The 15,254-nt window shown below is 40.8% G+C and overlaps 1 protein-coding gene across 1 annotated transcript; it reads left to right on the forward strand.

The window, feature by feature from the left end:
- The first annotated feature begins 2,530 nt into the window (after nt 1-2,530).
- On the forward strand, nt 2,531-15,178 carry smu1a (SMU1 DNA replication regulator and spliceosomal factor a). The gene is made up of 12 exons (XM_080900413.1): nt 2,531-2,663; nt 8,124-8,334; nt 8,744-8,896; nt 9,104-9,214; nt 10,340-10,468; nt 10,599-10,718; nt 10,819-10,935; nt 11,180-11,307; nt 12,986-13,112; nt 13,206-13,373; nt 13,462-13,614; nt 13,950-15,178. Exons 1-12 carry the CDS (start codon nt 2,638-2,640, stop codon nt 14,046-14,048), a joined length of 1,542 nt encoding a protein of 513 aa, XP_080756539.1. The 5' UTR covers nt 2,531-2,637; the 3' UTR covers nt 14,049-15,178.
- Nucleotides 15,179-15,254: the final 76 nt, after the last annotated feature.

Below are 15,254 nucleotides of genomic sequence, written 5' to 3' on the forward strand. Positions count from 1 at the left end.
GCTGCTGGGTTATTGCCCTTTCTACAGTCCTGCCCAGCTCACCTCATGTCTTCTCCACACTCTTAAGACTCTTAAGACTGTGTTGGGAAATGCAGCAAACCTTGCAATGTCTTGTACGGATGTGCCATCCTGGAGAAGCTTGACCTGCAGTGACAAAAAACAGAGGAAAATGAGTTAGGGGAGGCATAAGGAGAAGGCAGCAGTCTGCTTCCTTTTTTGAGAGTTGTCTTGTTGTTGCCTCTCGAGTTTACCTATTCTCACTTATATCTGCACTAAAGAATGGACTCAGCAATGGTTTCCATGAGAACAATAGACAGTGAAGATTTGTGAAGATTTTCCTAGATATGTAGAACTGTTTGTAGTGGCTGTGAATGGTAGATAAATGCTATTTGAATGAATGTCACCATTTGGTTGTTGTGTCCTTGTGTTCCTTTTTGGCATGACAAAAAAAGAAGAAGAAGATAAGTGTAGTTACACCAGCAGTGACATTCTTTCAAAACTCAGTTACAGATCAGGTAAAAACATGTTTTTTCACTCAGTTTTTCCTCCCCGACAGCACAAAAGACAGGTTATGTTTCTTTGTGGTGGTAATGCGTTCTAATTATGTTGGAAAGAGGTAACAATTTTTCACACCAAGAATGGCACCTCGCATAAATAGAAACGAAATTTCTTTTGTTTTTACCAGAGAAGACGGAGTGATTGCATTACAGCCTTTTGTGCTGCTGTCACTCTTCCAGTATGGTGGCGTCTATCTCATCGGCAAGCAGTCTCCAAACAGCAGCCTGTGCTTTGTCCTGCCAGAAGATGGCAAAATTGAATTGACATCTTTCTTGTGCTTTTATGGTAATATATTCGGGATGACTGAGGTCTTATGGTATTGTGTGGAAACACCACTCCTCCCCTCCCCATCACGTCTGCTTCCCCTCATCATTTCCCAATATATTTCTCCATCTGCAAAGGCAAATGAAACCGACCAGGATCTGCCGTGTTCTCAATGCCAATTTCATTTGCCATGTGGATGGGGCTCACAGTGGGATTATGTCATGATTGGCCAAAACAATCAAACCCAGGCCTGCAGTCTGAAGTGCTGCTGCACTGTGCACTATTATCATTATAACCTTGAAAGACCTTCATGGGCAGAGAGAGGGAAGTCAAGAGGGCCTCGATGCCATTACTGTGCAAATAGCACCCCCTGTTGATCAGCAAAAAAGGGGAATTGGCTGTGCACACGCTACACGCTTATGAGGAAAAGATCCCTTAATGCTGGGAATGGTGCTTTGATGCCATGTAAGGACGCAAGAGGAAATCCACACTCAAACAACCTTAATTAATTAAATAGCCATCTTAATTTATTTGATCTTTTCTAGCAGAAAAATAATTCTGCTGTCCTTTGGGGCTACCCCAAGGATTTATGGCTTTCCTGTAGTTTAAAAATAACTGATCTCAGAATTAGAACATCTACAACAAATGTGAATATTGCAGCGGAATCATGAATCAGTGGGTGAATTTGAATTATGTTCTACTCAACCAAAGTAACATGGATATTTGGAGGGAACATTGAAAAAAATTACAGGTGCCTTAAATGAGACGAAATAAAAGACTAATTTAATAACTTTACCAGTTTTAAAGAAAAATAATTGTGAAAACTTCAAACTAAGGAAGTTTTAAGTGCACTGAACAACACTGGATTAGATACCTGTTTTTATTTTATCTGGGTCGTTCTATAACATATCAGTTGACCAAGTTCCCAGCCTGACCATATGTGTGAATGTGTGTGTGAATGGGTGGATGACTGAATGTAGTGTGAAGCGCTTTGGGGTCCTTAGGGACTAGAAAAGCGCTATACAAATGCAGGCCATTTACCATATGTGATTTCCCTGAAAAAAAAAATCCTGGCAGATGGAAAAGTTCTTAAAACTTTCCAATTTTAGTTTTGTAATGTTATTAATGAAATAAATAAAACACTCTAGAGTTTTGTGATGAGGTTAGGGGCATTTTAAGCTTGAGCAGTATTTTTTATACTTATCATCTGTGTTACAAATTTCAACACCCATCTTTGAAATTATTATTTCGATAAACCTTCAAATATGGTAGTTCAGGCCTTGTTGTCAATTTTTTAACCAAACTCAAGCTCTCAGAAATGTATGTTGAACTTCAGCTTCATCGCAAAAATACTTCTTACCTTTTTCTGACCAAACTAATAACAGCGGAGAGCTAAAATTAAGCATTTTTGTTTGTTTGTTTGTTTGTTTGTTTGTTTGTTTGTTTGTTTGTTTGTGTATGGTATAATATGAGGTGGCCTGCCAGGAAACAGGTGGTCAGTTGACATAGAACAGGTTTTTTTTGTAATACAGTAATGCGAACTAGTGCAGTTATTTGGTATCTTTATTTGTTTTTGTTTTAAGAGTTTGAATATTATGAAGACGTCGAAACGTGAACATTTTTGTCATCCAAAAACAAAAACGGCAGCAAAAAATAACTCCATGTTTTTTGAGCGTCAAATGAATCTTTTATTTTGGAGAAAAAAAACCGCCTCCTGATCCTGTTTCTTCCGGTGCCGTAGCCGTGTGTTCCTGGCGTTTGTTTCTGCTGTGGACTCAGGAGTGCATCTTGGAGGCTGTTTTCACATAAATAATCATGTCTCTGGAGGTGGAATCTGCAGAGTAAGTACTCCGCTTAACTATTGTTAAAGGAGTGTTATTATTAAAGTAAACTGGGTTTTAAAAGCTCCATATTTGATCACATTTTTGGGCAGTGAGGCCTCCTTCATCCTGCAGTAAACTGCAGTAGCGGTAGTTAGCGTTTTTGTGCTAAGCTAACGAGCTAACTTCCAGCCATACGCTGAAGTGTATGTAGTGTATGACTGGAAAGTGGAGTTAGGTACTCTTTCAACTGGCACTATGTGATATGAAATATTTGTTTATTGATCATTTATATTTTAATCGCTTCTGTGTACTGCACAAAACTGAAAGAGGTGAGTAAATTAGCATTAGCTTAAGATGTGCGCTTCCCAGTCGCCGTAGATTCTGACATGAGCTGGAAATGTTACTGATTCAAACAAACCCAACCTGGACAACTCACTAAAGTAGCCAGATTGCTTGACATATTAAGTCTGCTTCATTTAGTGTCAGTAACTCCACTTTTTGTCAGAAACTCGCGGTCTATTCAAAACTAGATTCACACTAGATTCAAAACGGTGCTCATAATTTGCTAATATTCAAAATCTCGCAGGAATCCATAATTGAATTATCTAAACTGAGGCTTTTTGCAAGAAAAAATACTAGTGAAAACATTAGTAGTAAGCATAGTGTTTAGAAATGACCACACATCTGTCTGCAGATTCTTACTCCTTAAAATGAAAATTGATGGCAAACACAGTAACAATAAAAAAAATAGGGAAAGTTATTGATCACGACTGAAGGATTTGCTCCAAAGCAAGTTTAACATACAGGGATGCCTCAGGATTTTTTTTCATAGGGGTGGCCATTTGAGGGCAATAATAATATAGGTGGGGTGGCTGTAGCTCAGGTGGCAGAGCAGGTCAGCCACTAATCAGAAGGTCGGTGGTTCGATCCAGGGCTGCCTCCTGGCTGCATGCCAAATATCCTTGGGCAAGATACTAACCCCATGTTTGCCTACTGGTGGTGGTCAGAGGGCCCGGTGGCGCCAGTGTCCGGCAGCCTCGCCTCTGTCAGTGCGCCCCAGGGCAGCTGTGGCTACAATGTAGCTTGCAGAGCGCATGCAAGCAGGGAACATGTGTAGCAACTGTCACAGGTAGGATTCGAACCTCTGCCACCGGGTCTCACGGCAGCTGCCCTACCCTCTGAGCCAAATGAGTTCTGGTCAATGTAGCTTGCCATTGCCAGTGTGTGAATGTGTGTGTGAATGGGTGAATGACTGAATGTAGTGTAGGGCTGCCACGATTTGTCGACTAGTCACGATTACGTCGACTATCAAAATCGTCGACGACTGATTTAATAGTCGACGTGTCGTTTGAAGCTTTGTAAGATCACAAAAGACGCAGGAATAATAGCAGGATTTAAGAGTGTAATAACGGACTGAAACAGAAGATGGCAGCACAGCATGTACAAGGATGCCAGCTGCCGTTAAACCCCGAAGAAGAAGAAGAAGCAGCTGTGTCCCAGAATTCATAGCGCGGCCCAGCCTAGTTTCCAACAATGGCGGTAGCTAGTTAGTTTTAATATTACTCTTATTATTCTTTCCGGGTCACAAAATAAACGTTTAACATATTTTCAGGCGAGAATGTAGCTGTGTAAACCTCAAATATCTGCTCAGTTTATCAGGACACCACATATTTTCAAAAGCGCTCCGACGTTTTCGGAGACGTCTGTTACCCACTAGCTCGATAGCTAGCCGGGGGCTAGGTCACTAGCGCCGTGAGAACACCGGACTCCCGGCAAATTGTTTTCAAACCCACCGCCGTCTTTCGCGACTCAGGTTAAATATATATGAGTCACTTAGATAAATTAAAAATGTTATTGTTTGGCTTTTTTTAGTATTTTATTTGTTCCTGAGTAAATCGGTTTGGCTGAGATTAAAGTTATAGTTTTTACACAGCTGAATAAACGTCAAGCAGACAGCTGATTATCAGAAGTGTGAGATGCTGGAGAATATACTCCGGTGTCCTGTTATATTTTAGATAGCAAGGAGTTTATTAAACTTTACCGAAACAATCTGCAAATTTCATTAAAATTGAATAAACTATCATCTTGTCTTTATTTTTAGTTAGCACCTTAAAAGCTTAAAGCTGTAAGCTAATGATAGTTATATAAGAGCAGATGCTGCTGGTGCAATAAGCTGTAGTTTTACGTCCAGTGGATGATGATCTGATTAGTCGACTAATCGCATAAATAATCGGTGACTAGTCGACTATCAAAATAATCGTTTGTGGCAGCCCTAATGTAGTGTAAAGCGCTTTGGGGTCCTTAGGGACTGAGTAAAGCGCTATACAAATACCATATAGGGGTGGCACACCAAAAACAGAATTTCCAGTTTTATTATGTTGTTGTCATATATATATATATATATATATCTATCTCTAGCTGTGAGAGCAGTCCCTTCTTTCGAATGTTGGAACACTGAGCTACTAGTTGTTTCGCTGTCATTGTGGATGTTGGGTATCGAAGAATCCATAGGTCCCTCATCCTATTCATGTAGCCCCTTCCGCCGGGGTTACTTGCGTAGTAGCATTCCAACAACGCCCTGTTTTCGTCCCTTGCCCACCGATGCCTTCTTGTTCCAGTAGCCCACTTTTCGTCAGGGTGCCCTGGTTCCTCAACACCTGACGCGGACCTTGTTGATCCGGGCGACGTCCGAGCCGGCATGCCTTCATATTTATCTGTCTCGCTCATGTCTGCGGTAGGCTTGCTTAGCATAGGGGGTCTAGCCTTAGGACCCTTACTGGATACAGACGCCCCAGGCAGGAATCGAACTTGCGATCCTCTGTTCCAAAGGCGTGTAGTTTAACCACTACGCTATCCAGCTTCCAGATACAGACGGACAAAATGGTGGTGGCTAACCAACCGGACATAGTGGTGGTAGACAAACAGAAGAAGACGGCCGTAGTGATCGATGTAGCGGTTCCGAATGACAGCAATATCAGGAAGAAGGAACACGAGAAGCTGGAGAAATACCAAGGGCTCAGAGAAGAGCTCGAGAGGATGTGGAGGGTGAAGGTAACGGTGGTCCCCGTGGTAATCGGAGCACTAGGTGCGGTGACTCCCAAGCTAGGCGAGTGGCTCCAGCAGATCCCGGGAATAACATCGGAGATCTCTGTCCAGAAGAGCGCAGTCCTGGGAACAGCTAAGATACTGCGCAGGACCCTCAAGCTCCCAGGCCTCTGGTAGAGGACCCGAGCTTGAAGGATAAACCGCCCGCAGGGGCGTGCTGGGTGTTATATATATATATATATATATATATATATATATATATATATATATATATATATATATGAGGGTGAAGGTAACGGTGGTCACCCGTGGTAATGGAGGGTGAAGGTAACGGTGGTCCCCCGTGGTAATCGGAGCACTAGGTGCGGTGACTCCCAAGCTAGGCGAGTGGCTCCAGCAGATCCCGGGAACAACATCGGAGATCTCTGTCCAGAAGAGCGCAGTCCTGGGAACAGCTAAGATACTGCGCAGGACCCTCAAGCTCCCAGGCCTCTGGTAGAGGACCCGAGCTTGAAGGATAAACCGCCCGCAGGGACGTGCTGGGTGTTTTTTTATATATATATATATATATATATATATATATATATACTTGAAAAATATGGTGAGAAAGAAAAGAATTACATGACTTTGAATTCCATAATAACCTGTTTTAATTGATTGATTGACTAACTGGAACGTCCCAACTCTTTAATGTTTCTCAGCAGAGCTGAGCAGGAGCAGCTTAAGATTCCTCTCCCAGAATGGAGTTCACTTTAAGAGAAAACTTGTTGAGGAAAGACAAATGAGTATTAGATCATGTATGAGTGTGAACTGTTTGCCTGTCTCTATGTTGGCCCTGAGATGAACTAGGTTTTCTGCAACCTGATATGGATCAAATACCTATAAATAAATAAGACTTTTGACATTTTAAACACCACACAGATATTTCCATGTGTTTCACAATCAACTATTTACTGGTGCAAAACAAAATAATCTCTTGGCAACACATTTATTCAAAACAGTTTTATCCAGCCATCAAAGTTTATTAAAATGTATTACCAACATAGGACAGTCTTGCTAAAGGGGCCTCTGGGGAGGACAGCAGATTTTGCCCCCCTGGCACGCCCTTGGTGGTGCTGATGGTGATGATGATCTAGAACATAGTTTGAGTTTAGAAGTTATTAGTTCACTCAATTCTAAAATGTGTGCTGGACTTTCAGTGCATGCAGTACTGGCATTTCCCTACACTAATGAAAGAGAAATCACTTTAGTTTGTTCCCAGATTAAAGTGAATTATTTCAACAGATTTAATCTTCTCCATGATGAATAGCCAATAAATAGCCTACTCATGTTTTTCTTATCTATCTTCTTAGATTGGCTGCATTTGTGTCAGTATAATCAGACATTGCAGCAGATAAGAGTCAAGCATAAAAGCATTTATTTTCTGCATCAAAGTCTAAATGTATTTCAGTCCCAGTGATTATGTGCCACATTAATGCACCGTGGTGTTAGTAAGGCACAAACACTTATTCCAACACCAGAGAATCTATTTCACTCTTAGAGCGTACTGAAGACTTAGTGAATATAAAATGCAGATAATGGTATATGTTAGAGGTGGGAATCACCATACATCCCACGATACGATATTATCACAATACTTAACGCACAATACGATATTATTGCAATTTTTTAAAATATTTTGCGATATTCAGATTCTGTACATAAAGGTAAACGTTATCAATATTCATTTTATCTAATATCAAAGTCTCACACTCAGTATTTCTCTCATTTCAGTCAGTTTTATTGTTGACAAACTGAACGGTTTGTATTACGGTCTAGTCCAACTTAACTGAATGCAACCATCTGGTACAATTATAGCTATTCTGAACTATGCAATTTATGAAAACTATGCAGCCCCTTCAGCAACTGAAGAATTTGAAAGTAAATTAAAACAAAATATAATTTTACATTAAATAAAAAAGTTTTACACTTAATTAAAATAAAACATGTCTTAAATTAAAATAAGTAAACTGTCATGTTTATTGCTGCCAAAAAAAAGTTAAACACATTTGGACAGTGTCAGGATTCTTGCTGAGAAAAAGGATCAACATGCTCTGAAGTCAGAGCATGTTCCAGTCCACAAAAACTTTTTTTGTAACAAAATATCGATTTCTGCTGTCCCTGTGTCGATACATTATTAGCAAACAAAATATCACGATACTACACAGTATCGATTTTTTTTCCCCCACCCCTAGTATATGTTTGGTATAAGTTACTATGAGAACCTAACCAGGTAAAAAGAGTGCCACCTTGTGACATGAAAATTCTGAATTTGAACTCACCCTACACTTTGAGGTATAGTATCATCAGGAACGTTTCTGACCACCAAATCCTGAGCTTGTTTTACCTGAGCTGAGCCGTCTTCTGTCTCACGTTGTTTGTCTATTTTCACAGCGTGGTCCGTCTGATTATGCAGTACTTAAAAGAGAACAATCTGCACCGGACACTAGCCACTCTGCAGGAGGAGACGACAGTGTCTCTGAACACAGTGGACAGTATAGAGAGCTTCGTGGCAGACATCAACAGCGGCCACTGGGATACTGTTCTACAAGCCATCCAGTCCCTCAAGCTGCCAGACAAGACCTTGATAGACCTTTACGAACAGGTATGGTCTGGTTAAAGTTTTGATTGACAGGTCCAGAAGACGCTGGCATCTTATCATCATCTGGGATTATACGGGGGGTGAGGGCTTGTTTGTATACAATGAGAAGTGTTGACAGTAAAGTGTGAATATTAGATTTAGAGAGTTATAGATAGATGTTGATGATGATGATAGTACATTGAACTGGGCTTTCACACCATTTTGGATGGTGTCCAAAGCTTGGCTAAGTCCTCCAGCTTTATTTCTAATGGTTTCTGGTCAGAAAGGGTTTTTTTCAGGTGTTTCTTGTAATACTATCTTAATCCAGATGTTTTCTTTTCTAAGCATTTGTATCATAGCAAATCTCCCAGTGTAAGCATAGTAGATCTTTTTGTTTGTTTAAGTTGGGCCTTTGTGTTGATTCCCTCACCAGGTCGTGTTAGAGCTGATTGAACTGAGAGAGCTGGGTGCAGCTCGTTCACTGCTCAGACAGACCGACCCCATGATCATGCTGAAACAGACCCAGCCAGAGAGATACATCCACTTGGAGAACCTGCTGGCTCGCTCCTACTTTGATCCCAGAGAGGTGAGATAAATTGCTTAAAGTGACTCTTATTTATTTTTTCCATTTTTTCCTGAGTTTATTTTTTTTTTTTCCTCGTTTTTTTCCCTCGGCTTTTTAAATCTGGAAAAATAAGGTTTTAAATCAGAAAGAACATCAGATTAAAATGTGCTGTACGTTTTTAATAGATGTGCATGTTTCTTTCTTACGCATTGTTGAAATTCTATCCAGGCCTACCCAGATGGCAGCAGTAAGGAGAAGCGTCGGGCGGCCATCGCTCAGGCGCTGGCAGGAGAGGTCAGCGTGGTGCCTCCCTCTCGTCTCATGGCTCTGCTGGGACAGGTATGTGACCTGCAAATTTGCAGGTGTTGTACTAGTTTGTGAAACTCATTTGCCTCTTAATTTTACAAAAAAAAATAGGAATGTACAAGCAGAGTTGTCCTTGATTATAATTCTGCATGCATAATATCGACTCCTTGTTATTGTATTGTCTTAACTACACACTATTCGGTTGTTCAGTGATGACGCGATGAATCCTACTTCCGGGTCTAAAGTAGTCTGCGTTTAATATGGCTTTTGTGTTGTTAACATGTTTAATGTTATGTATTTTCTTATATTTGATCTCAAAAAGCTCCTAAAACAGTCAGTGATCACTGTTGACCTCCCTCGGCTTTTATTACCACTAATCATTTATTTAAGCTCAGTTTTTAAAACCTTAGGATGTAACTACAGCCCAGCCCATGCAGCAGTATATGAATGACTAACCTCGTATTGTGGATGGATTATCTCAGTTGTTCTCCTGGCTGAAGTTTGGTCCTTTTACAGCATCCTGCCATGCGATTACATTTGTTCCTGACCACCGAGAACACTCACGTTAACTTTTATCGAGTGGAAAAAAAGTTAGCTTGTTCATATTATGCTAACATAGCTGTGTCGCTAGCGGTCACGTAGCACATCATTATATACCAGCTAGCCCAACTTCAGTAACCCTACAAACGTCACTGCTGTTTAGTTTTCTGTCTTCATTTATGCTGGAAGTGATAACAGAGCTGTACGTTTGAATTTGTTTCCAAAACCCCGCAGTCAGGACATGCTATATTGTATTTAGATAGAAGCTAGCGAGCTAACTTCCTGCTAACTTCTAACTCCGTTAAATGTCATAAATTCCGTTTTCATGGATGCCTGGATGTTAAACTCAATTGTTACACCTGGTAGAGCAGAATGCTGATCATTTTATTAAAGATGAAAGACTTTAGACAGTTTTTCAACTCTCAGTAATGCCATAGTGATCGTTTGATATATGGACCTGCAGCGGAGTTTAGGCCCAGACACGGCTAGTGACGTCAGACTTAACAACCGGATAAAGCACCTTGTTGTGATTTGGTGCTATATAAATAAAATTTGTTCCTCAGTTCAGATAAAATGCAAATGCTTATGTCGTCCCCCGTCATCTTTTTCCTTCTGTAGGCTCTGAAGTGGCAGCAGCATCAGGGTCTCCTGCCTCCTGGTATGACCATTGACTTGTTCAGAGGTAAAGCTGCCGTTAAAGATGTAGAAGAGGAACGCTTTCCCACGCAGCTCAGCAGACACATCAAGGTACCCACACTATCCCAAAATGGCAATTTGTATTAGTCAGCTTCTTCACTGTGACCAGGCCTTACTGCCATTTCTTCAAGTTCATGACTTAAACTTGTTCTGACGTGACTTGTTTTTCCTCCCTGTGCAGTTTGGACAGAAATCTCACGTGGAGTGTTCCCGATTCTCCCCTGATGGTCAGTATCTGGTCACTGGCTCTGTGGACGGTTTCATCGAAGTCTGGAACTTCACAACTGGCAAAATCAGGAAGGTGGGTTGAAAGGAAAAGAAAGGCAGATTTAGTTTCTGCTTAAATGTCACTCTGTTTATGCCAGTTATTTTTAATTATTATATATCTTTTGTGTTTGCAGGATCTGAAATACCAGGCTCAGGATAACTTCATGATGATGGATGACGCTGTGTTGTGTATGGGCTTCAGTCGGGACACAGAGATGTTGGCCACTGGAGCCCAGGATGGGAAGGTTAAGGTATAGAGGACCAGCTGTACTTCAGTTTCTGTCATTGTCCTTCTGTGTTTCATTCACCAATTCTGCACTTGCAGCCCATTTCTAGCTATATAACCACATCTATTGGTATAAAATTATAAAAACCAAGAAGACATTTTAATTATTACACATGAAAGCTCTCAGAAAACTGAAAACCTCAGTTTCTTTCACTCGTGTGTTTTCTGTTTTACTAAAACACGAGAACAAACTGTATGTGTCTGTGTAGGTTTGGAAGATCCAGAGCGGTCAGTGTTTGAGGAGGTTCGAGCGTGCCCACAGCAAAGGAGTAACATGTGTCAGCTTCTGCAAGGACAGCAGCCAGCTCCTCAGTGCCTCCTTTGATCAGACCATCAGGTAAACTACTATCTGACTGTTTGTCCTTACCAGCAGCAGAGGAGGCTGTGCAGCCATTAGGGTGGTGTTTTCCCCCATATGCACAATGTGTTTACCAAACTCAATCATGCACTCACTTCTAGTTTCTCACTGCGACTGTGGTGTGAAATAAAGATAATACAGTGGTTATGGCTGCCACTATTATTTCTCAAAATCTAAAGCTCATACTAAGGACGTGCAAGGTTGTTTAATTGTCACAAAGTGAATGATCTTAGTGCTGATGTCCATGATGACCAAACTTCAAAGCAGGCTATGGGATCATGAGTGTGGTCTGGTTGTGTTCAAGCATGTAGGAGGTGGATGGGAGCAGGTGAAAAGATCACTTTTTCCCAAAGTTCAGTTGGCTTTTTATCGTGATGATTTTGGTTGTTTAAGAAGAACCGTAGTTTTTAGCTCCACTCAGGCTCTCTCTTTGCTGTACACTCTGTGTGAGTGTACGAGTGGCTGCTACTGTTTGAAGTTCTCTTATCTGACAACAGCTGGTGCCTAGATGCTAACAATACTGTTACCATTGGCAACAAAAGACCATACTAATTGTGTCTTGAAGTATTAAATACACTTACATTAAAAAACAAAAACAGCTGCATTTTTGTGTCAGTAAATCAGCAGTGGTGGCTCCTCTGAACATGATTTACTAAAGCCCCTCCCCCGACTAGCAGCTGAACACATGAACAGTAGCAACAAACAACCAACCAGTAATAACAAGGAATTTCAAGAGCTCAATAAAGCTCCAAGTAGGGCTGGGCTATATCATACCGTTCACGGTAATACCGGTGTCATTTTGGGCAACGATAGGAAAATGACATATCGCGATAGAATATGGGTAAAACGCGCATGCGCAGTGCCCATGTTTACATACGCACATGGCGGCGACGCAGAATGAAAAGAGCGAAAGTGGATCGTTAAATGAAACAGATGAACCAGAATTGGTTTGTAAAAATCCCACTGGAAATGCCTTTTGGCAAACTGTCAGCAAGGAATTTGCGCTGTTACATTTTTATATAACTTTAATGCACATAAAAAAACAGCTGCTTGTTTAAGTGAAAATACATTGATGGGGGTTTTTGCACTAATAAAGTTGTGGAGTTGTAAAGTATTTTGTCTAGTGTCAATTATATTGTCAGTTACTGTATATCGTTATCGCAAATTTTCAAATGTATATCGTGATAAATATTTTTGGTCATATCGCCCTGCTCTAGCTCCAAGACAGTTAGAATGTTTACCTGACTGGCACACACGTTAACATTAGCCATGTAATTACGTACATTATGATTATGGTAGCACTGCCGGCTATGACTAATAAATGATAACATTAATGTTGGATCTGGGCAAGAAATAGTTCTGGTCCTCTGTAACATTAATGTAGTGTTGATTTAAAACAATAGCATAGGTACTTTTGTTTCTATTAATGTCCCAGATGTTTACCAGCAACACACAAACAGTGGCATCCAATCTTAGCGTCTGTATTTTATCAGCATCAGTAAATATAGTGCGAAGTCAGCAGAATCACAGGAATTTAACAAGGCGGAATAGACTACTGTTCTTTCATTCTTCATTAAAACTACTGTGCTCTTCAGTAAACCTTCTTAAATTATTATGTCGACGTCATCCCTATTTGTTTGTTGTTGTTTTTCATAAGAATCCATGGACTTAAGTCAGGTAAAACTCTAAAGGAGTTCCGCGGTCACTCCTCGTTTGTCAACGAGGTCACATTCACTCCGGACGGCCATCACATCATCAGCGCTTCATCTGATGGTACAGTAAAGGTAAGAGAAGCGGCTGATTTAAAAATAACCCCATTCATCCACTTCTTTCTCATAATGCTTCTTGCTTTCCCACTCATCTTCAACGTGCTTCAGGTCTGGAACGTGAAGACCACTGAGTGCACCAGCACCTTCAAGCCTCTGGGAACGTCAGCCGGCACTGATATCACAGTCAATAACGTCATCCTGCTGCCCAAGAACCCGGAGCACTTTGTCGTGTGCAACCGCTCCAACACAGTGGTCATCATGAACATGCAGGGACAGGTCAGTTAATGTCGCCACATCACTAACAGTTGTTTGGGATTTTCTTCTAAACCCGGAGTTTTAGGTAATAAGCTGTTTTCTTGTGCAGATCGTGAGGAGTTTCAGCTCCGGTAAGAGGGAAGGTGGTGACTTTGTGTGCTGCACTCTGTCGCCCCGCGGCGAGTGGATCTACTGCGTGGGTGAAGACTTTGTGCTCTACTGCTTCAGCACAGTCACCGGCAAGCTGGAGAGAACACTGACGGTACGTTACGGCACTCAGGATCAGAGTTTCCAAAAATACCACACCATATTCTGTCCTCTGTTCCTCCCCCAAGTTCTTATCGCTGAAGTTTTGAAGTCAGTGTTGAAGGGGGGGATGTGTAACTGCCTTGTCTTCCATATAAAACTATATACATGTAGGTGTTGTACTGGTCACTGCTGATGTTTCCATTTTACACACAGTAGCTGAAATTATTTTGCAAAATAATGGATAATTTTTGTGTGAATCCATCACTTCAGACTGGAAGAAGCTCTACTCTGTTTCACTCTTGATGTTTTTGGTGTATCTTGATCACATCTTACATCTCCCATCTCCAGGTCCACGAGAAGGATGTTATCGGCATCGCTCACCACCCCCACCAGAACCTCATCTCCACCTACAGTGAGGATGGCCTGCTGAAGCTCTGGAAACCTTAAAAAGAAAAAAAAAAACACCCTCAGGAGAAGAGACTGATGCTCTCCTCAGTCTGGACACGGCTCCGCCCACTTTGATTTATTTAACCTTCTGCAGCCCTAATAAATCCTTCTCAGATTCAGGTGGTTCAGAGGTTTAAATTAATGGGAACACAGTAGTGACTAAAATGCAAAGACTGAGCAGGATTTTAAGAAGTTTTTGTATCATTAAAAAAATATACATGTGAATGTTGACAGCTACGGCAGTTTGGGGTGTTTGCACAGCAGAGTCTTATTTAACTCAGCTTCTTAGGTTTGTTGCATATTTTTTACAAATAAAGTTTTCATTTCATGTGTCTTAGAAAGCAATTTGATGAACAGCGATGGTATTTAATCATTTGTAGGCCACCCGCTGTTGTTGTTTTCATTAACAGTTTTCCACAGAAATTATTACAAATGTGAAGGAAACGTGATTGTCACAAATTCTCGAACTGTACTCAGTGAAATCCTAAAGAAAAGAATTCTGCACATTTTCCACTGGCTGTTCAATAAATAAGATTCTGTTGTTCAACATGCAAGCATTTCCAACTTTTATATAAGAGCGCTTCAGCAGGAGGAGAGAGGTCCACAGTGAGAGTGCAGATACTTGAGCAGACTCATTTTAAAAGTTTGTTTTTGTAAATATATTTTTGTTTGCATTTTTCAGTAAGATCTGGTTAAATAGTTCATGGTTGCATGTTGGTTCCTCTCATTTAGAATAGAAAAAGTATAAGATGTAGAAAATGTTACCCAGTATTTTTGAATTCCTCAAACGTTGCTGATCTTGGACAGAAAACAGTTTTGTTCAGTGATCTATAAAATACCACCTATTTGGTTATCATTTGGAAATGGGGTGTAATATGTCAAGTGTTTTTTGTTTTTTCCTTCTGGTTTGTTTTTCGGATTTTTTTTATACCCATTTATATGAATTTGCTGTCTGGATGCACACGTCCTGTGTAACGCCGTCTGTCTGTGCCATTAAACTGTTTAACCAGAGCAGTGAAATGTGACATCTGTGCAAAAGAAATAATCCCTTCCAGTGCTTTTGAATCATTGCGACATACCGGTAATTCAAGAAATCTTCCACATTTTTAAAGGCGAGAAAAAAAAAAGAAGCTTCACAAAACATCTGAAGTTTTTAAAGGCAGTTCGGTCTACATTTAATTTCCTGCCTCCCCGAGTTCTGGAAGA

The sequence above is a fragment of the Rhamphochromis sp. 'chilingali' genome, assembly GCF_963969265.1.
Source record: "Rhamphochromis sp. 'chilingali' genome assembly, chromosome: 13".
Classification (NCBI taxonomy): Eukaryota; Metazoa; Chordata; class Actinopteri; order Cichliformes; family Cichlidae; genus Rhamphochromis; species Rhamphochromis sp. 'chilingali'.

What these genes read in the sequence shown, in the direction of transcription:
- smu1a (XM_080900413.1), top strand. Translation starts at nt 2,638, where the DNA reads ATGTCTCTGGAGGTGGAATCTGCAGA. An exon ending in AGCTCAGCAGACACATCAAG is followed by an intron (nt 10,469 to 10,598) that starts GTACCCACACTA and finishes CTCCCTGTGCAG; the next exon opens with TTTGGACAGAAATCTCACGT. An exon ending in TCCTTTGATCAGACCATCAG is followed by an intron (nt 11,308 to 12,985) that starts GTAAACTACTAT and finishes GTTTTTCATAAG; the next exon opens with AATCCATGGACTTAAGTCAG.